Source organism: Lagopus leucura, unplaced genomic scaffold (genome assembly GCF_019238085.1).
Source record: "Lagopus leucura isolate 7727_CA_CO unplaced genomic scaffold, USGS_WTPT01 Super-Scaffold_100157, whole genome shotgun sequence".
NCBI classification, from domain to species: Eukaryota; Metazoa; Chordata; class Aves; order Galliformes; family Phasianidae; genus Lagopus; species Lagopus leucura.
Window position 1 is genome coordinate 21465857 of NW_024962334.1, and position 21631 is coordinate 21487487.

At 37.2% G+C, this 21631-nt stretch overlaps 1 protein-coding gene across 3 annotated transcripts in view; it reads right to left on the minus strand.

Moving 5' to 3' along the window:
- ITGB8 (integrin subunit beta 8) overlaps positions 1 to 21631 on the minus strand; it is a 47583-nt gene extending 25952 nt beyond the window's left edge. Inside the window, exons 1-5 of one of the 3 annotated variants that reach the window (XR_006181914.1) lie at positions 21505 to 21585; positions 7731 to 7816; positions 4942 to 5116; positions 2502 to 2748; positions 967 to 1132 (exon numbers count right to left, since the gene is read on the minus strand). Coding sequence is in view for 1 of the 3 variants with exons in the window: in XM_042889002.1 (XP_042744936.1) it covers positions 967 to 1132; positions 2502 to 2748; positions 4942 to 5116; positions 7731 to 7816; positions 21505 to 21631 (801 nt within the window). In the remaining 2 variants the exon portion in view is untranslated. Of the gene's footprint in view, positions 1 to 966; positions 1133 to 2501; positions 2749 to 4941; positions 5117 to 7730; positions 7817 to 15313; positions 15388 to 21504 lie in introns of those variants that run through there. The other 2 variants (XR_006181913.1, XM_042889002.1) reach the window with 2 other exon arrangements.

Genomic DNA, 21631 nt, shown 5'->3' on the forward strand with positions numbered 1-21631 from the left:
GAGAAACACTGCAATCTAAGGAATTTTTCCAAAGCTTCTGTAAATATTTTTTTTCTAACAGCTGTGAACACAGCTGAGAATAATAACTATTTACCTGTGTTACAGATAATCAAAAACTGAAAATAAAAATGGAACCAAACTATTCATTGTTATCATACTTGGGGTTCCTTTTTGGGTTTGACTCCTTTTGCTCCAAGAGAGAATGTGAAAATGGTCAAGATAAAAGAGTTACATTGACATCATCCCAAGAAACAAGAACTGCACTAGAAGCCTGTGGTTTGGCTGGGAGCAGAATTATCAGAAAGAGTTATTCTACAGAGCATTGGTAAACCCAAGAATCAGTAAACTTTCAAAATCTCTGTTGCACTACTTCAAGGAAAACAGCGTGCAAAAAAGCCTTGAACAGAAAACAAATCACTGTCATTTAATAGTCTTACAGATGCAAATCTTTTCCATCTCTTTCTGCATGGGAGAGACGGGGACATAATTTTATCAATATAATATATTAATTTTTAATTTATTTGTATTTTTTCAAATACTAATTTGTTAAAAGCTGAGATAACACCAAAATGCATATGTTTTCTTTATCTACACAAGCAAACATGTAACTGATTCTTCAGTTTTCTTAAGTAGCAGAAACGCCAAATGGTATGTCCTTCATTGGGAACACAAGAAAATCATCAGTGACTTTTGACAATGATTTTGTAATTGACTGAAAGTAATTCATGTTTCAAGCATGAAGCAGTTGATTTCCTTATGCATTCTGTTTTTTAATTCTATCCTTTCTCAGTTTCATCTGGAAACCAAAATGCATAGCTTGAAAGGAAATAATGAAACGGGAGGAAGAAATCTTACTATTTTTTGGCCTATAATTGACAATTTGAATTCAGTATCACTTGAGCACAGTTGTGACATACATATTCATGTCCGAAGTACCATTTGGTCTTTTGTTGATATATTCCTTACCTGGCACACAGCTGCTTGGAGCATTGCATCAAAACCCCCTTCAGGTGTATCAATATTCCCAGAAATTTTTTGTTTATTCACTGCATTTCTGAATTCTGCTATGTTGTCAGTCAGGGATAGCACGTGAATATAACCATGAGGTGGCATACAATCTAAATTATAATCACTGTACAAAATAAAAACAAAACAAAATTTAGCAAAAAAGTCTATCATAGTCCACATTTTCCATTTGAAGGAGATGTAAATATTCCCTACCAATCCACACAAAATCCTGTTACTAGTGAAAGTGTATATATGAATTTTAAAATAAGTACCTAAAGAGAAAAAATAACTCCACATAACACTACATTCAATAGAAACAATTATATACAAAAGGGGAAAAGATTAAGTTTGACACAAGTAAGATAATGCCGTAGGACTTTTACAGGTCATTGCTCTGTGACCCATATATTACAAAAGTATTTACAGCGGAAATGGAAGAGCTCATCTGATTCAGAGATGCTGAGCAGGTTCCACCTCACCTTTTGCTGCATACTGATTGCAACCTACCCTCTTCGAACTCAGTTCGCAGTAAATGAATAGAAACTGGCACTGTAAGGTATAATGCATCTGCAGACATCTACTTTTAGGCAAAATAAATCATGTCCTGGAAATGATAATTGACTTCTACTTACCATAGTGGACAGTTTAGTTTACTACTTCAAACACTGACATTTTATATCTATCCAGGTAATTTCTCCACTAATGCCAAATTAAAAAATCATTGGAATAAAAAAAAAGATGCTCATGGACATCATGGAACCATTAATCATGTCTTCCCAGTAAAGATTATAACAAGTAAGAAGATGCAAGCAGTTAATATGTGCTTTACCAAGTATTATGCATTATAGAGATTTTAATTTAATGTGAAAATTGTGTCTTCTGGAACATTTCCAAAGTGATTCCTCACTTTACCTATGTGTTGAATGCAAGGAATAAAGGACATGAAAAAAGAAATTCAAGCCAGAACACCTTTCTCATTTTAAATGGGAGTTTGTTCATAAAACAATGGTGAAATTGAATCAAAGGATTTCTTTTGTTCAAGAAATGGAAGAAACTGCATCACATCGACAAAAATAGACTTTGAAGAAAAGAGCTAATGAATGCAGGACCATACACCAGAAGAGAAGTCTTTGGTCAGAAAGTATCATTCTTTGTAATGAATCTATGCAACATATATCCAAACTGAGAATATAACAGTTTGCTATAAAATTAAATGAAAAACATATTCAAACAGACTAAAGAAGGCTTGTTTTTATAAAGAAAACATTGCACATTTTTTCTTATATGGCGACAAACTTTTTAAAAACCATTCACCAGATATTTCAGAAGTAAACACTGAATAATAATTTTCAATATTTTTTTAGGAACTTTGCTGGAAACTCCTAGTATAGTGAAGCAGATTCTGGAGAGCTTTTAAAATACATACACATAATGCAGATTTGTGTAATTAGATCAGTTCTCAGTTCTACAGTAAATATCAAAAGATTACATACCTGCATTGGTTATGGATTCTACCTGGGTGAATGCTAATATAGGGTGACACTGTTTTATCCACATAGGATCCAAATCCAAGTCGAAAATCAAGAGAAATATTCTCCATCTTCTTAGATAAAGCAAATCCAACAGAATTTAGTTTTTCTATGTTGTTGTGCATAGAAGCTGAGACATCAACTAAATAGTAAAGATCCACAGGGTACTTCTCCAGAGGATGAACTTTTAATATAAAGCTTGCTTCACTTCCTGATTCAAAGGAAATAAATAAATTAAGGTACTACTTTTCAACATACACTCTTAAAAATGTATTATCTTTGCAGCAACCTCAGCACAAAGTTGTTTGTGTCAGCAAAAAGAAAAACAAGGAAATAAGAAAACCTCCCAAGAGTCAATGAAACCTAGAAGCATAGTTCAAAAATAAGCCACAAAGGAACTCTTCTTAGAAAACATCTTGCTTTTTTTTCCTCTCACAGGAGCGTTCCTGAAAATCTGACTTCCCCCTACTTTCTTCTAAATTCCTGGTTATGCAATCCCTTTTACGTTGAACCAAACAGCAGTTACAACTGAAAAAGGACACATACAAATTGTGGCCACTCACTTCAGGGCTGACACTTGAAAGTATATCAAAGTATTCTGCAAACAGCCTATCATGTGTGTATAAAACTGTACATTTCTTGACAAAAGCACAGCCTGAAGAACGCAGGTAAGTTAAACAACAAGCTTAGACCAATTTGTTCCCAAAGACTTGATGAGAAAACTCAGTAGGATCGAAATGAGAGTAAACAAAGCAGGTTTTAATATTGAAAAAAATAGAAAAAAATGGTCCTCTCCTTTCATCTCAAGATAATAAATGTCTGTATTTCCTGCAGAATCATTTCATTTGTGAAGTGTGTTAAATTCTATCAAAGATCTGACTCAGAAATGTTAAGCATGCAAAGTACATTTTAAATAGGCTACCTAAATATTTTTTCTTCCAATATTCTTCAAACATAATACAGCCGAATATTTCAAGATGTATCTTTTTTGGGTCTCACATGAAGAAAACAGAATTTCAGTATATTGTAACTTCTGTTTCCTCTTTGCCAATGTAAATTGAAGTGTTTTTGTGTTTTTTTTTTTAAATGACCGGGTTGCATACAGCAAATACAACTTGTATTTTCTCCCATTCATTATAGTTGGGATTCTTGTAAATAGTGATGAAAAAATGGAATCAAAACAAAACCATTTTTGGTCTAATTACTGTAAAAAAAAAAAAAAAAAAAAATTTGTCCCACTGACACTGTATATCAGTGAATTTCCCTAGGGATTAAAATGGGATTAAATGTCTATATATCAAATATTAGTCTTCTGTATTTGTCTCCTTCAAGCAGAAGCTTCAGTACAGTTTATGGAACCCTCAGCTTAGTTTCACTACTGGCAAAATGGTTCATTAAGCCCAAGTTTACAAAGCAGATTGTTTTCTATGAATCCAGTTGTGTCAAAGCCTCAGAAATAAATGCAATAGCAAACATTTCTAGAGCTAGCTTGGTTCCCGATACCATGACTCAGTGCAAAGCAGATTATCAGTCACTTCTCTGAATGGAGGCTGGGGAAAGGAGAAGAAGTGGTGACGTTGCTTTTCCAGTTTTATCATTACAAAGACAACAAATTACAAAGAAAACTAGAGTTACTTTGTGCTTTATGCACCTGCAGCTTCTTTCTTTTTCCTGGCAATTAACAGAAAATTACTTGTAAAAAAAGACTGATCTTCTACACAATTAAAATCAGCAAGATACAAAAGTAATTCAGACTTCTCATATTAACTAAGTATTTTTCTACCAAAAATTGATCAGTTCAGTAGAGGGCAAATAGAGGTATTCTAAAAAGACTCAAATCCATAAAAGGAGATATCGATTCTGTCAGGGCCAGGTGTCTCATGTGTTTTAAATGAAAAATTAAGCATTGAATATCTAAGTCTTCTTTACAAGACCAGTCCTCTCTTTCACATTAGCTGTCTTCACAGTTGTTTACTCAATGCACTTACGCATAAGCAAATAATAAAGAAGCTCATCAACATATTAATTTATGAATTATAAATTTCAGAATTATAAATTTCAGTCCAATTTACTTACAGTAAAGAACACATTTTATATGGATGTAAGGGAAAATTAGGTTTGAAAAGAAAAAGAATCACAAAATCATAACAGAAAATAGAAAAGACTGCCTAAGATCCCTTTTCTACTCACTAATTGCATTATTTTCACCATACGCTGTGTTTTGTAGAAACACTTCTTACTGAAGACTGTACTTGACTATGGGAGCAACATATTACACATATAGTGTAATGTTATAGCATCATTCTTCAAGACGATTCCAGCAGTTTCTTTTCAAAATGTATTTAAATATTATTGTGCTGTATTTTAATTGACTATAATATCAGTGTATTAAAGAAAACCCAACCTGGACGCAGTTGGACTGAAACTCTTCCTGGAGTCACTTGTGTATTTGTTTCTTGGTCACTGGGTATTGTAACATGAACTGTGGGACTTTCTACAAAATCCGATTGGCAGCCTCTTTTCAATAAGTTGAAAACAGTGTCACAGCGTCCCTTCTGTGTTGAGTCAGCCATGAAATCCTATTTTATGAGAGATAAAAAGTACAAAAAATTTGAGCTGAAAAAACCCCAACTGTAGTATCTTCAAAGGAAAGAGAAAAACAAACAGTCTTTGAAACAATAAAACATGCTACTATAATTGCATAAATAAAAGTAGTTCATGAAAGCCATATGTTTTAAATAAGAGTAATGTCAAAATATTTAAATTAGATGTTAATCTAATTGCTACAATGACTATTTCTCTATAAAGGACAAAACTCTTTGTGAGAAAGAAGATCTTGCACAAACAGAACAAGATGACTTTGGAGGAAAAGGAAACTATGTACTGTCACTGTAAGTAAAAAAAGTTCTGTGCTATGCTATGAATTAGTTCCACCAAGAAAATGTCATTCGCATGATTTCTAAGCATATTTACAGTCAGAGTAATCTTAGGCTACAATTTAAAAGTAAAAGCTGCAATAAAAGTTTTACATTTCTATAACCTGAATTTGACAATTACAGATTTTTAAACTTTATCCTGTAGCCTGCACAGAAGCGAAAGACCAGCTGGACTATATCTCTAGAAAGAGGAATTTATGTACAATGGGACTGAAGAGTTTAATATGCCACCAATAAGAAAAAAGTCTCTGTAGCAACAGAAAAAAGGTTAGTAGTAGGATGATCTCAGAAGCAGTAAAAGGGCAAAGCTGCCAAGATTGTGCCAACATGAACCAGTGCAAAATTCCTTCCTGACCACAAATCTGGTGATTAGCATGATCCTGATCATGCAAGAAATAAAAAAGGCTTGACAAGATCCTTTGTGCTCTTTGAAGCCATTAATCCATTGCAGCCACAGCTGGAGACCAAACAATGGACAATCTCTGATACTTCAGAGGCAGATGGGGAAAATAAACAATCGAAAAGTGCATACAGCCCACTCTGTAATAGAGAATAAATTGTCACTCAGACTCTGAAAAGACTGGAGAAAGCCTCTGAAGAATGAGATTTGTCAGTCATGTATCTTGTTTTCTAAGTTCCCACTGTTTTTTGTAGTGTACCTGATACTGTTTTTTCACAACCTTCTTCAACGTACACAACAGAGACTACTCTCGTAGGTCTCTCCTATTTATACTCCTTTCATGATTTACATAAATTTCACAAAGATAGATTTTTAAATGTCCTAAGAACTTATTCACTCTCACTGTTATCACTGGAAATGAACAGATATAACATTTTCTGAAGTTCACTGTGCGGGGATGTAAAATTAAAGAATCTCAAGTGTTCTTTATGACTGTTTTTATTATTATAATATAGGCAGATGAAACAGCCGCACTAAGCTGAAAACTGCTCCTGTACCTTTACTGTGAAAAATTTCTATCCAAATTAATACTGGTTTTGACATTCCACAAACACGGACAATGCATAGGTGAACTGACTGTCAAAGCACGATGTGAAGAGGTTTGAGAAACCCCTGCCTTCCATAAAACTCTTAGGACTGACGTGAAAAGTGAGGCACAAGAAGCAGAGCAGAAGTCAAATTCAGTCAGATCTGAGCATCTGTTTAAAAGAAACCTTCTACAGCCCCATAACAGTAGAAGGCTAAGAAGTACTACTCCATGGTAAATACAGACCTGGCAGGAAAATAAATTGTGCCTTCTGTAAGTAATGACATCACGTGAAAATAAGGAACCACTCCACATTTTAAGCCATTGTGCCATGTACATATGCCCTAGAACTCATGGACAAGTTCTCCCTGCCTCTATTCATCCTTGCATTATTAACACTTGTTTCAGACTAAGTTAACCATTCTAAGACAATGTATCTCAGATAAAGTTATGCTAATGCTTTACGCTCTTTATCTCTTCTATGCACTCCCTAGGAATCTATTTGCCTTCTCTGTTAACCTGAAAGATACAAGAAGTGATTTGCTTACGACCTTGAAGAGCATATTAGCTTGCAGTACTCAGTGACATTCTTAAAAACTTCACTCCTCTGAACTGCTAAAATAGTCCAACATTATTTGAAATCACATAAACATGTTGGGTTTTTTTCCTCTAACAAAAACAAACAAAAAACCCAAACATATTCTCACAGTTGCCAAAACAATACCAATTTCAGCTTAATTCTTCCTATCTGAGATTCATATTCTATTACAAATCTCAGAACCAATAGATGTCAAAATAGAAAAGCATCATTTTTTCAATTTGCAAGAGGGGGCATAAAATATGGTGAAGTCAAAGCTAACTCCACTCTTGTTAAGTACAATGGATACATATGTATAGACTTGCTCTGATATATAAGGAATTAATACAAAGTACTGATAAATAATTTTAATTTTGATGCCAAAAACTTCTGAACTCTCAAAGCTATTATAAACCCGCCAAACCTGTCTACAAAGCAGATGGAACACATTAAAAAGTTCTCACTTTATTTAAAATTACTGCAATTTTCCAAATAAAAGATCGTATTTTCTCCTTTAGAAATGAAATATATTTAACATGATTTCTCCAGGTGCTGTGTCCAGAGGACGTTTAAAGATTTTCCTGTTATTTCTCACTATAATTTTCACAGTTTAGAAGTCTTTTATCTTTATAAAGATCATGAGCAGCTAAAATGTAAAGTAAAAAGTAAGTAAGCAAAAACCAAAATGCCATACCTCCTGAGCACACCATCCACACTCTGGACCCAGAGCAAGACACTTTGTACATGTTACTGCATTTGAAGTAGCACATCTGTTTTCCGCTGCAATGAAATACAAAACCAAACATTTAATGATTTATGAAGGTATGGGGGAATTGTAAAATACCTAATTTCAAACCAAGATTTCAAAAATTGCTTCACCAGATTAAGAGCGATGACAACGTATCCAAACAGAAGTAAAACAGAACAAAAGCAGCCTGCTGAGAGAATATTTACAGCATTTTTTGTATCTACAGTTTAGAACTGCATGTACAGATAGATAGTATAAAATTCATTCTCAAGGCCAAATTTTTAAAATCCTGACATAAAATAACTTTGAAGTGAAAATCCATCTTTGGCACATACTTTGCTGATTTACTGCCCAACGAAACATGTTTACCAGGTAGCTTATCTCTTTATAGACATTTTCATTTTAAGTTATTTACACTTGTCTGAGTTATTCATTATTCAAATTCAAAGAAGAGGCAGATTCCTTTTTTTTTTTTCCTTTGCAGAAGTCAACACAAACTTATCCAAGTGTGTCATAGACTGAAGACATAATTCTGCACTGCCAACAACAAAAAGCTGTGCCTACAGCAGGTCTATGGGTAAAGCCCTTCATATCCTCTTTACACCTGTGCCTTACAGATCACTGCTTATGTTACTAGTATTTTTGTGCTTTTGCTATGAAACTCTAGCAGCCAGAACTGAGATTAGATGTCTCCCTTTTCTTTTGTGTGAGAATTGGCCTTACAGCAGCCATGAAGAAGGTGCAGGATATGACCTGTCAGAGCACAGCAGCATGGTGCCACTCCACTGCTCAGTGGCACATTCAGCATGGATTACCATATGGCTATACAACACAATGGAAATGAAATAAAATGAATTACTACATACTGGAAAATCTAAGTCTTTTGTCTGATCCACTATGATAAAAGGCATATCACCACATCAAAGCAGTTGGAGAAAAGCTTGTCATCCAAAGTTGTGACCAAGTGCTGTCTCTCAGGTTACCTCTTTCCAACCTTCCACAATGCAAACCATCTCTCTTTTTAGAGCAGTGAGAGCAACTTCACACAGCGAAAGGCAGCATTAGGATCACATTTACTAAGATTCCTTTTTTTTTATATCTTTCTTTAACCAATTTCAGCTACGGATCTAAAGATGAGATTCCCTACTGAGCTGGCCCTCTGAATAACAGATGATTCAAGGAACTAATCATAGCTTGCACATTATTGCCATCAGCAACATATGCACCACCATAAGTACTAGCAAGACAGAAAAGCTTAATAAAGCACAATTGCAGCATTACACTGATAACAGGCTTGGAGCAATTCCATTGATTTCAAAGGTCAGACTGATATTTCACATAAACTGATGTTTACAATTTACGCCATGAATTCAGCGCAAGAAATGCATATGAAAGGAAGAAAAAATAATTACAGATGTGATTTTTTAAAAAAGTAAAACAAAACAAATAAATAACAGGAAAGGAGCCTAGGAAGGCACTGGAAAAGAAAAATAATATTTAAAAAGAGATGGGCAGGGATAAATGCAGGAAGGGCTGCTAAGGAGAGAGAAGAAGGCAAGACAAAATCCAAAAGGTTTTTGCTTGTTGTAAAAACAAACACAGCAAGCTTGATTTGGATGGGGTACGCAAAAAAGCTCATTCGGCACTGATGCAAGAAAACTTCTTTGCATGTGTAAGATAGTGGTAAGAACAGAGCTGGAGCCCATGAAAGAGTTACTGCAGCCATGGGGCAGAGCGATAGTAGGATCCCAGGTTGGTGCAGCCACAGAGCTGTAGAGCTTAACACTGACCTGCTCCTAGCCACAGCTAAGCACAAAAGCCAGGTGAAGAGTTGCTGAAGGAGTACAACTAACAGGAATGTAATTATTATTGGGTCAGAAGCATCACTTCCATCTTCAGCTGAATGCCAAGTGAAAGAGAAAGGTGGGTTCAGTAGAAGTGGCAAGAAAAGGCAGGAACTGCTGATTTGCAGCACAGTGGTGGCTGAAGAGTAAGATGAGGCAGAACAGGGAGATGACACCATGAACTTTGAGGCTAGCAACCAAGCAACAGCCACCCTAGGAGAAAGAACTATTCTAATAAACTGTTGACAGAAACAAAGTGAGGGACTACTGTATCTAGCTAAAAAGATGAAGAAGACAAATCAACTCCTGGTCATCACAACCAATATTCAAAGTAAACAAAACAGTGAGTTTGACTTAATTCATTACCCATAATAATTTCTGATCTTAAAACATATAATCCTATTTGCATAACACAGACAATGCACTCACAAATTCTCACACTTCTATAAACTGTTGACGATGTAACAAGACATTCACGTTTTACTGTAATGCGCACACACCACGAAGAGTCTATGACTGGAACGGGTATAGTATTTCCATTAAAAAACAGGCTGAAATATAACTGCCACAGATTTTTTTTCAGTGTGGTTTGGTGCTGAATCTTTTTTATCTGTATGAGTTAGGCACTCAATCTATTGAAGTCTGATTTAGTTTATAAATATAGCCTATCTTTTAAAAGATATGATTTCCTTTGTGTCATTCCAAACTGCTAAGTGAGAAGAAAAGATCTCAAAATCCAGTGTGGGTTTTCAGGGTGATCAAAGAAGATTAAATACTTTACCAAATGAGGTACACAGTACTGTTGGATGCAAATCTCTCTGCAGATCACTCTCCAGACTCAGAGCTCCATTTTTGCAACGTGAAGTCATGCACTGGCAATTGACAGGCTTGGTGCCATTGGCTCCAAAAAATGATTTTTTTGGAATAAAGAGAAACTTGAAAAGGTTTATTAGTGCCTGAGACACATTCTGGCTACATCACTACTATAGTTCACAAGTATGTAGTCCCTTATAGCAGTAACATTTATGGAAATGCTTTCATTCACCAAATATTTACTATTTGGTTATAAATGTACTCTAAAACCTTAACTGATTCAGTGTAAACTTCTCAGTTTATTTTAAAAATCACATGCTAGAGCAAGAAACATTTTTATATGAGTTGGCTTAACAAAGAACTGAGATTTTTCCTGCCACTTCACCAAAAACAGAGTCCAGACAAGACTGAGTTACTGTTCAGCCAAAGCTAAGGGCAAGTTTCTACTGGCTTCACTAGAACTGATGTATGCCAAAAGCTATTTTCAACAAGGGCCAACCTTTGTGCTGGGAACTGCACAGGCATATGCATATAATAAAAAATGAGTGCTGGAGGTTAACCTGCTCTTTTCTTGCCTCCCCCACATCATTCAACTGTGCTCCAACTACTAAGCACAGGTAGGACAAGCCTAAACTTCAGCAACAAAAGGGATCAAGACTAGACAAGGATTGTATACGTTATAATCACATCCTGCCTCCATATTATGAAAGTAACTTTATTATGATCAGAGCATTTATCTGAGAGTAGGAATAATAATAATAATAATGTGTTCTAGGGTTGGAGTGAATGCTAAACACTTGGTTTTCCAACAGCCAGCATGTTGTTCACGTACATCCAGGAATTTAGACGTTTATTGACATTGCTGTAGTTGCACATTTATGCTGTTTTTGGAATGCACACTCTTTGCTTTCTTGAAAAGCAAAAGATAAACCAAAAAATAACTAACAGTTTATACTTCCTGATCATGGTCTTCAGACTGCTGAGCACTACTTAAGGTAAGATACAATATCATTTTGTCTATACATTTTTTATCCTTAAAATCTGCATCCAATCTTGTTCTACGTAAGCAGTCAGCCTGGCTGCCCATCTCTTCTAATGATGTGCCTTCAGCAACTAGAACAGAGCCTTGCTTCTGAGGGATGCTGCAGTTTGCACAGCACACTGCAACCACCTCCACCTTTCTGTCCTTCCTTGGGAGCTGCACAGGGCAACTCCTACACCAGGCAGCTAGGAGCTGCCCTAGCTAATGTGCAGCTTCTCCATGCACTTTGGCTGAACGCACAGATACAATGAAAAGCATTGTAAAAATGTTAGAGTGGGAATTTTTTTCCATGATTATTGTGTCTGACACTTTCTTACTCAGATTACAAGGAAAAAATGAGAGGCTGTGCTTTAACCACCAATCCTAAAACCTAATCCTGGCATTAGGGCTTCATCTCCCCTTTTTCCAAGCAAGCAATAAGCAGTCTCTTTGCCCCTGATGTACAATGTCATGCTTCGAAAGCATGCTTTGTCACCACGTTTTCCCAAGAGGGTAACAAGGTATTCCTCTGAATAGGAGGTGGTCCTCCCCTTTGTCCAAAAATATTTCAGTTTGAAAATTGTAATCTATTGTGATTGAGAATAAATTCCTAAGATTACTTGAACGAACTTACCAGACAATTTTTCTGCTTTCTACTCTCCTGTTTTGTTTAAACAAGAACGAAGCTGTATGGATTTGAAAACATTTCTCCAGCAAGAGAAGCAGCAAAAGGAGCCCAGATACAAAACCTGGGTGTATAAGATGGGTATTTTCTAAGAAAAATGCGGTGAGCAAAAGAAAGGTACAAAACATGACCTTCAATGTTCACAGAACTCTAGAATCACAAAATCGTTAGGTTGTAAAAGACCTCCATGATCACCTAGTCCAACCATCCACCTACCACACTAAACCACGTTTCTTAGAACAACATCTACATGTTTCTTGAACACCTCCAGGGACGATGATTCCACCACCTGCCTGGGCAGCCTTTTGCAGTACACCACCACTCTTCTGGAGGAGAAAATTTTCCCTCATATCCAATATGAACCTTCCCTAGTGCAACTTGAAGTCATTCCTTCTTGGCCTTTTGCTAGTAACCTGAAGAGAAGAAGCCAACCCCTACTGATTAAATCCTGAGCCCTGGAAATATACTTCTGTAAACATGGCAAGCCTTTCTATTAAACAATCAATCAAACAACAACAACAAAAACTCTGCCACCTTTGACATTCTTTTTCAACTAGTCATTTAAAAAAATAATAATGGCCAAGAGGTACAGTGTTCCTTGAAAGAAAAGCAGAATACCTTGAAAGATAAAACCATGATATAGTTATAAAGATAAGAGATAAAAATGACACATAAATAAGAAGTATACAAACACATCTAGGCATTGCTAGTGAGTGAGTCCTGGTGGCCACTGTGGGTTCCCACTCCTTATTCTTCCACATTACCACAAGAACACATTATTCTACGAGCACGAAGGGTTTTACTGGAAGCCACAACAGTAATGGGCCATCAGAATGTCAAGTAATGCAGCAGTCTGCCTTAGTTCATGCCTATGCAAACTGTGCAGAGACAGACCCAAGACCTTCTATTTATGCACTGTGCAATCTGTGAACGATGCCACTTGGGAGAATTGATGCTGGGTATCAGCTGAATAAGGCAAAGAGAGATGAGGAAAAAGGAGAGGCCCTTTTCTACAGCGTTACTACACAGTGTTAGGAAAGCTCTGACAGAAAAGGACATGGTTGCAAAGGCTAGGATGTGTAACGTTGAAGCCGGATGTTCTGGTGTTGAACGCTCTGCCATGTCACATGGGATGGAGTTTTCCAGCATGTGCGTATGGGGTGTGCACGTTTCCAGAATTAGGGAATGAGGCAAGGCTTCAAGGAGGTACTCCTTACACCTCCCTGTGCCTACAAGCATCTTCCTTAGCCTCATCTCTCAGGGAGATTCAGTGATGTGAATATTGCACAACATTCAAAAGGAAACTTTGAGAACAGAAACCTCATACAGATTCATACAGACTCCAGTTTTTGAGAGTAATGCATAGATCTCATAGAGAATTTCTTCTTTTTATCAGAAAGCTGCACATAGTGTTTCAGAAAAGGTGCTACAAAAATAGTTGCTGGTGTAGCAGTTGGGGCTCACAAACACATCAAATTGCAGCCTTAAATATGACCTTGAATGTGGGAGACTGCTACTGAGTACTCCGGATTGACTTTGTTCCCAAGCCACAATACAGAATGAAAACAAGGACTGTAACCTTGAAATTTTTCATAACACACAATTTTTTTTTTGTTGTCCAATTCTACTTGCAGCCTCTCCTTTCCATGAAACTTCCTGCTTTTATAGGAGATGGTTAAATTTGGTTGATGCAACCCATGACTGCAAACAATGAGTCAAAGACTATTTAGTTTCCAAAGCCAATCTTTTCTGTCTCTGGCAAGTAAAAACACACAAGGCAATTTACTCTGATTATACCATTAGAACTAGATTCGTTCCCAACAGCCGTTAGCTTTTATGGCAAAGGTTTGATAGCCTTGTTTGCACAGTTTTGCACCATTTTGCACCAGTAAAAATACAAAGCATATGGAAGCAGAAGATTTAATTCTTTTTTCTCTTTTTTTTTTTTTTAATTTAATTAAATCCTTTGATTTAAAAAGAACTTCAGTATGTGTGGAGCTGTGTTAATTCCCGTTTTCAAGGATAGAACATGGACATGGGAATCATTATATTCTCGTCATTTCCAGATGCTAGGATATCCCTAAGAGTTGGCCAGCTTGGACACAGCCATGCTGCTCTCACAAAGCCTAAAATTGCTGCTGCTGGACCTCAGGGCTGATTACACTGCTTCTATCTTAGCAAGCATGACTGGCAAGTAACTCATCAGCAACATAGAATAGCTCAGAGCTATTTCTTCACAAGGAGCATCATCACAGACCACCTGATCCACTGGTTCTTAGTCCACAGCAATGCAAATAACTCACTTTGCTGAGTTGTTATGTGTATACATTATAGACTGGGACAAGTTTATTTCATACTCCAGGCTGTAATACTCAAAGCTGAATACCTGCGGGAACCAGACCCTCAAGAACAAAATGATAATCAAATTATATACTTTATAGAAGTTTGCCCTAAAACAAAACAAAAGCCTCAATTCACTATGTGTTTGCATATAAACCCAAATAACTGTGTATATTAGTATAAAAAGAAGACAAGCCAAGCTTAAAAGAAAACGCTTAGCATGAATTAAATTTCACTCAGAATTAGAAAACCTCAAGAATATGAAATTAAAGACTGGTATCAAAGAAGGTAACCACCTCTCTTGTGGACTCGTAGTGTATGATGCCCATCTTCTGGAGGATCCCAGCTTTTGGAGGAAGATATATTCACTAGGGGTATTAAAAATGTTATTGCCTTCAGGAATTCAATGTGTTAGCTCTTTGTTATTCCAGTAACTTGCTTTTCAATAGTTTTGAATCTTCAAAAAAGTCATTGGACATGAGAACAATGGAATGCGGTAAAAGCTTTCTGGGATTTTCTTTTAAATTATTTTTTTTACTTTTATTCTCTTTGAATGCAGAAACCATTGTCTTATTTCAAATAACTGTGATAACACAGCACAAGACACTCAAGCTACAGTTTGATGATTAACAGCTGAAGCATGAGTCCTTCAAAGACAAGTTAAACTGCAGTGTTTTCCGAATATAAACATAAAAACTGGAGGAACACAAAAATCTTTTAAATGAATAATGAGAAACTAACTTTCTGAAACAAAAGACACACATGTTATTCACAAACATTAAAAAAAAAAAAAAAAAAAAAAAAAAACAGAAAATAGCAATCATACCTGTCTAGGAGCAGGCAGTGCCCAACCTCCATTTTAGGTTTACATAATAAGCCTTTTAGCTTCTTATAATTTGCAGGTAAAGACTACATAAAACATGACTGCAGGCTTTAAAATGTGCAGACTTGCATACTAACTCTAACTACTGGTGAACATACACTGTTTGATTGCAAGCTTCTGCTTGTGGTTCTGCAAGTAAGTACTCACATATGTGAATGCCTTGCAGGTGCAATTTAAATGCTCTGTAAGGGACAGCCTTAAAACATGCAGCTTTGAGATTTCAAACAGGTAGTTATTTATTTCATGCTCTGAACTCACATCACAACAGTTTTGACAGCAAAATGCAATTCAAAGTTTTGCTTAGATTGGAAGAGCTTGCTTGCTTAAGTCACTAGTTTTATTTAGATCATTTTACACCATTCATGCCAGAATGAAAGTTTTTTTTATTTCCTGGGAGTCCTGTTTGTACAAGGAGATGAGAATCTTGCTCCATTTAACTTCCAGATGTCCAGCAAGAACCTCCCATCCCAAAGAAACAAGTTGTCTTCAGCACAGAACTAACCTGTCACCCTGTGGAGAGGAAGTGGACATAAATAATATTCTTAATTACAGTACAGCAAGAGGAATTCACTATGCCTCGCTCACTTGAACACTGAGAAGGAAGGGAATATGTTTTGGAGAGAGGAGTCACTGGTTTAACCAGATTTGGATGACTTTAGAGATGCCACTATACATCATGCAGCTCTATTCATAACACAGCTACAACAACAGTAAAATACCAAAAATTCTGAAGTTCTTAAGATTGGAACTCAATAACACAGTGTTGCTAACAACATCCAAACCATTGGGCAGAGAAGAGCCCTTATGAAAAATAAAAATCCAGCACCCAGGAGCATTATTCCACCTGCCTGAAGCTACAGAATTTTCCTCCTCTGATAATTATAGTTCAAACCCATCTCTTCATCTCTTTTGGTAATTATAAATACTTCAGGTTCATTACTGTCATCACAGTTAATAGCAGGCTGAAATTACTACAGGCGTATGACAGTGAAGTCATGGGAAGCATAGAAACATATGAAGAAAAGGAGTCAATTATGATCTTTGCAAACTTCTGAGTTTAGGAAAACACAGACTCCGTGAGAAGTTGCCTTTTTAGCAGCTTTCTAATGCTATAAATTCATATGGTCTGGAAACACATTTTGCTAAAAGGGTTATTCTTGTTTTGCTGCCAGAACAAGAGGGAATCCTGAATGGCTGGGAAGAGGCTGGCTCTTCTTCTTAAAGAAAGGTTCTATTACAGTGAACTAATTCATTAGAGCCCTATTTCCTTTCCAAAAACTAAATAGCCTGAGTCCATTTATGTAAGCCACACCATACATATATATATATATATATATATATATATATATATATACACATGTTATTCCTTAATGAATTTCAAGTGGCTGGAGAAGAATAACAGATCACCTCCTATTTTGTCCATCAAAAATTATGTCTATTTGTGCAGATCAAAAAGAAGTATTACATCTTTTCCACTGGTTTGACAGATGTCAGTAATTAGTTATGGAGTTTTAAATCAGATTTTGTTGAAAATATGGACATAACTATAAGCATGGAGGCCTTAAGAATTTGACTTAAAAGCATATTAACAGAAAGAAATTGATGTTCTCTAAAATTATGTTTTCAGTACATTCAACTTGAGAAACTATCTTTATACCAAAATGTCTGTACTACCACCAACAGAGGAAGCAGAGATTTACATACATAATTATTGAAAATATAACAATTTTAGTGCCATTAAAGCATTTTAAGAACACTGAGCACACTGAAAACAAAGACATTCTGTCTGTCCTTCCTGACAGAGCTCATTAAATCAATGAGATACACCTATCCCAATACTGAACAAAACCTGTTTTTGCTGTAGGTTTTTTAGATGCACACTGGTCATAAAAAAAGCAGCTCATGTATATAGCAAATATTTTGTTTAACAAATAGTGTTTCTTACTGTGGATCTGTTGCAAAGATGAAATCTCTGGCTTCTACTAAGAACTCTATGCAATTTATGCAATTTGTAAATATGGTATCTTAAAATTTTTATTGTAGAATAACAATACTAATTATCCTAACTCCAAGACCAATTAACATGTACATCTCATTGGTTGTTTTGTTTTGTTCTTTTTTCCTTTCCCAGTTTTGTCTTAGCTACACTAACACCTAGAATTGATGTGGTTTTGTCTTCAGGAGTCATTCAAGTGAAAAGTTCCTTGATGTTCTTATTTTATGACTAAGTTCTTTCCAGGAACTTGAAAATTCTACTTGCAGTGACTGAAGCATATGGTGAAGCACTATGTTTTTATGTCCTGTTTATGTACATTGAACATATAAACATATGAGGATTTATTTGATGGAGATTTCCTCAGGTTTCCATAAAGCTTACATTCTAACATCCTACTGATGCTCTGAAGAGATAAATCAAACTCAAATTGTACTTTAATGGAAAATCAAATTTATTCATCCAGGCCTCTTGATTAATGAAGTGTAATTCCTACCTGCTCTGGAGTAATTGCAGCTCCAGCCCTTGAAAGCTCAAGGACAAAAGAAGTTACTACCTCTTCAAATTGCTATGAACAATATTCCTGCCGCATGCAGACTTCAAGCTGCCTTCCCTACTTCCTTCAGCAGCAATGTGTCCATAATGACACAATAACTCAAGCTGCCTGGTGCACCAAGAGTATACTTGTTGCTCCTCTAGTAAACTTAGTAAACTGTCCAACTCATTTTCCCACAATCACACCATCTCAAGCATCTGTAGCACAGAAACACTGCAAATGCTGTATGTGCATCATTTCATTCAACTTGCAAAAAACCATAAAATAACTATTGAATAAAAAGAAATATATGAAATTGCAACAAGTGGTGAGAACTGTGCAAACTACAAAGTAAATTTATGCATACCATTGGCACAATATGCTCCTTTGAAACATGCAGGTAAGTGAACCTCCTCTTTGCTATTCATCAGAAGTGCAATCTACTGCCAAAAATGATCTTATAGCCTTAAGGTGCAAATCATCCACACAGGCTCAGGAAATTTAAAATGGGCTTTCTCTTCTCCTTGGATTGCTTTAAGACTTAGGAAAAGCAGAACTGTCTCAATGCTGAGTACCCCATACAATACAGCTTTCACTGAGCCCCTAAATAGAAATGGACATAGGATAGAAATCAACAGACAGATACATGGTTAAAGCTACCATGACATACAATTTATTTCAGATTTTTTGTTTGTTTGTTTGCTTGCTTTTGGGGAGGGGAGGGCAGGGCATTTCCTGACCACCTCCTCAGAAACAGTTCTTTCAAGTGTAGTTTGAATGGCTTTTTCTATGCCATTGAGAAGTGACACTGTAACGATTTATGAAATTTTGTAACTAGAACTTGAGAATCTGATGTGTCAAGGCTGGCAAACTACCAAAGAGCCAGATGAGAGAACAGTAATGGATTATGTTTGGCATCAGAAGTCATGCTGTTTGGATAAATCAATTAACAGTTGTCCCTGCTATCATCACAGATCTTCTGTTTTCCCCAAAACCCCAGCTGGTCTTTCCAAAAGATACTATGAAGAATACTGACAATGCCAACTTCCAAAATGTCAAGAGATTTGTCAACCATGACTGCGCAAAAGAATTGCCATGTGACTGATCTTTAGTTCTTCAATCAAGGATAAAGATTGCCATGCCATCCAATCTCTGGGAGCACATCACATGCAAACTCTGCTTACTTGAGTTTCATGTAGGAATGATTAACCCAGATAGTTTTGAAAGCATCAAGCACCTTAGCATTCAAGTTTTAATGTATGTAAAAACTGCTTTTTCTGAGACAATGCTGGGATTTTAACCAATGTCCTCTGTTAACCTGGCCTGATCAGTCATTCTACAGCATTTTAGCCCTATGCACTTTATATGGTAATACAGAAGATGCAAGACTTGCATGAGGTTAGCTTCCAAAAGAGCCAAGTGAGCAGACTGTCTGCACATATGTGGAGTAGTTATACAAGCAATGCACACACGAGCTCTCGCTGTAGAATTCAGCTTCTATTCACTTCGCTGGTTTAATTCTTCAGGAGCTCGTCAGTTTTTTGTGTTCCATCATAAATATGAGATCTGTGTAAATCGCTATAACACAAATTCAATTTTGAATTAGTTCCATTCTTATGTCAGGTACTTGTTTTAGTTGGCTTAGTGAACTGTAAATTCCCTTCGGTAAGACTTAGCGAACAAGGGACCCTTTGTCAAAGGGAACAACACTAACCTTTTATCTGAGCTTACAGAACCTTTAATTTGGGACTTGCAACTTTACAGTGTTGGGAGATTTCCTTCTGCACTCCTCTTAGCTGCAAACTGGGGTCACACTCTGTTTTTACTTATACCCAAGCAGTAACTCACATCTCAAACTCTACTTTGAGAACAAATACTTCAGGTGACATAAAACTGTACATTTTTCAATTAGAAGAGCAAGAAATGCTTCAACTAGAATGAATACATTTCAGTCCCATGAATGTTTCATATTCATTCCAGTTCCTCTTAGAACTGGAGATTCAGTGCAAGAAATTCTGCCAAATGTGCACATAAATAATCTGAACTCTCTGATGGCACGGGAACAGTGTGATGCTCTTCTCCATGCCCAGTGCTGTCAAGGCAGAAGCATGGAGGAGTGGCTGCTTCAACAAAGCTGCGCTGCCAAATAGCTGTACATGGAGCTGCTGCCCAGCGCTTTGCTAACAGCAGACTGCAGAATTTCAAGGAATTCAGGTGGTGCTGCACTGATGCAGAGAGCTAACGCAGCCAAAAGTAAAATAGACAGACAAGGAAATAAAATAAATAGTAACAATAAGCCTCCAAACTTCTACCATTTATTTTATATACTCAAGGAAAAACAAAACACTCTTCTTGGTTAAACTATGAAGTGATTATGCATGAAAGGAAGAATTCAGTGCAACTTTCAGCTTTCACAAATTAGCAGAAGTTTCAAACACAGAGGAAGAGAGCAAGATCTATCAGAACAGCAGACTGCCGGACCTGGTAGCTGTTGTCACAATAAACATGCAGCCCACAACTTACCACCCATGTGCATTTTCACTGTCAAGCACAACAAAGGAATCAAGCATCTTGTGGAGCAAAAGCCCCACGCACAGTCTTCACCTATGTCATGCTGTTCTCATGCCTTATTTGCACTGCTGTGCACCCAGGAGCAAGCATACCACTGCACTAAGGCAATGAGATCCCCTCTCCATAAAGTTTCAATTAGTTTCTTAAACTCAATTACACTGCACAGAAAAGAATCTGGAATACTGGATGAAGCTGTCATGTTTCATAAGACATTTAATAATATTATATTTTATTTTTCCTATTGACATTTAGTTTGGTTTTGAGCTCAAACTATGAAGCCAAAAGAGCAAAATAAATTATTCTGTGAAACTTAACAAATTATTCCATTGTTTTTAAAAGCACTGGGCAAATCCCACTGAATTAGGCATGAATTTGTCACATATGTAGGGAGGAACTTAAGACTGATGCATTGTTCCCGTTACAAATCTTATTTTTAAAGGTTTCAAGTTAATGTTTAAATTAACTCCAGGCTTAAGCACGGAATATGCATTTACTCCACAGAGGGAAAGGAAAGAAAGGGAAGGTGGTTGTCAACTTGATCTGTCTCTCGGTCCCTGCCGGTGAAGCCGCATCGTTGAAGAAACGCCAGACTAACCTGAGAGCTGTCTGACACAGGAGGTGCATCTGCACAAACTCCTCGGCCTAACCTGACGGCAAAACTTCGAGCAGCCCTCCCGCAACTCGAAGCGTCCCCCACTCTTACCTGAGCCTCCACGGCCCGCAGAACCGCTGGTGCCAGCGGACTGTCAGTGCACACCGATTGGAGCAGGTAGAGAAAAAAGGTCTCCCTGAACTCCATGCCCATTTTTCAGCCCGCGCTGTCAAATCGAGAGCTTAACCGCACCACCCACCCGCCACGGGACCGCAGCCGGGCCGTGCCGGCAGCTCCCGCAGCGGCAGCAGCCGCTCTGATCCGCCCCCCCTACCGCCGTAGGTACCCACCGCCCCACCTGCCCGCGGCCGCTCGGCCATCCCCTCCGTCCCACAGCGTCCGTCCCTGTCGGGCAGAGCACGGAGAGCAACTCGGCAACTTACGGCGCTGGCAGAGTCCAGGCACGGCCGCCAGCAGCCGGACCGCCCCGAGGAGGGCCCCGGGGCCGCGCTGGCACTTGGGCACGGAGACGATCCCCGCTGTGAGGCACGCCAGCAGCGGCACCCACAT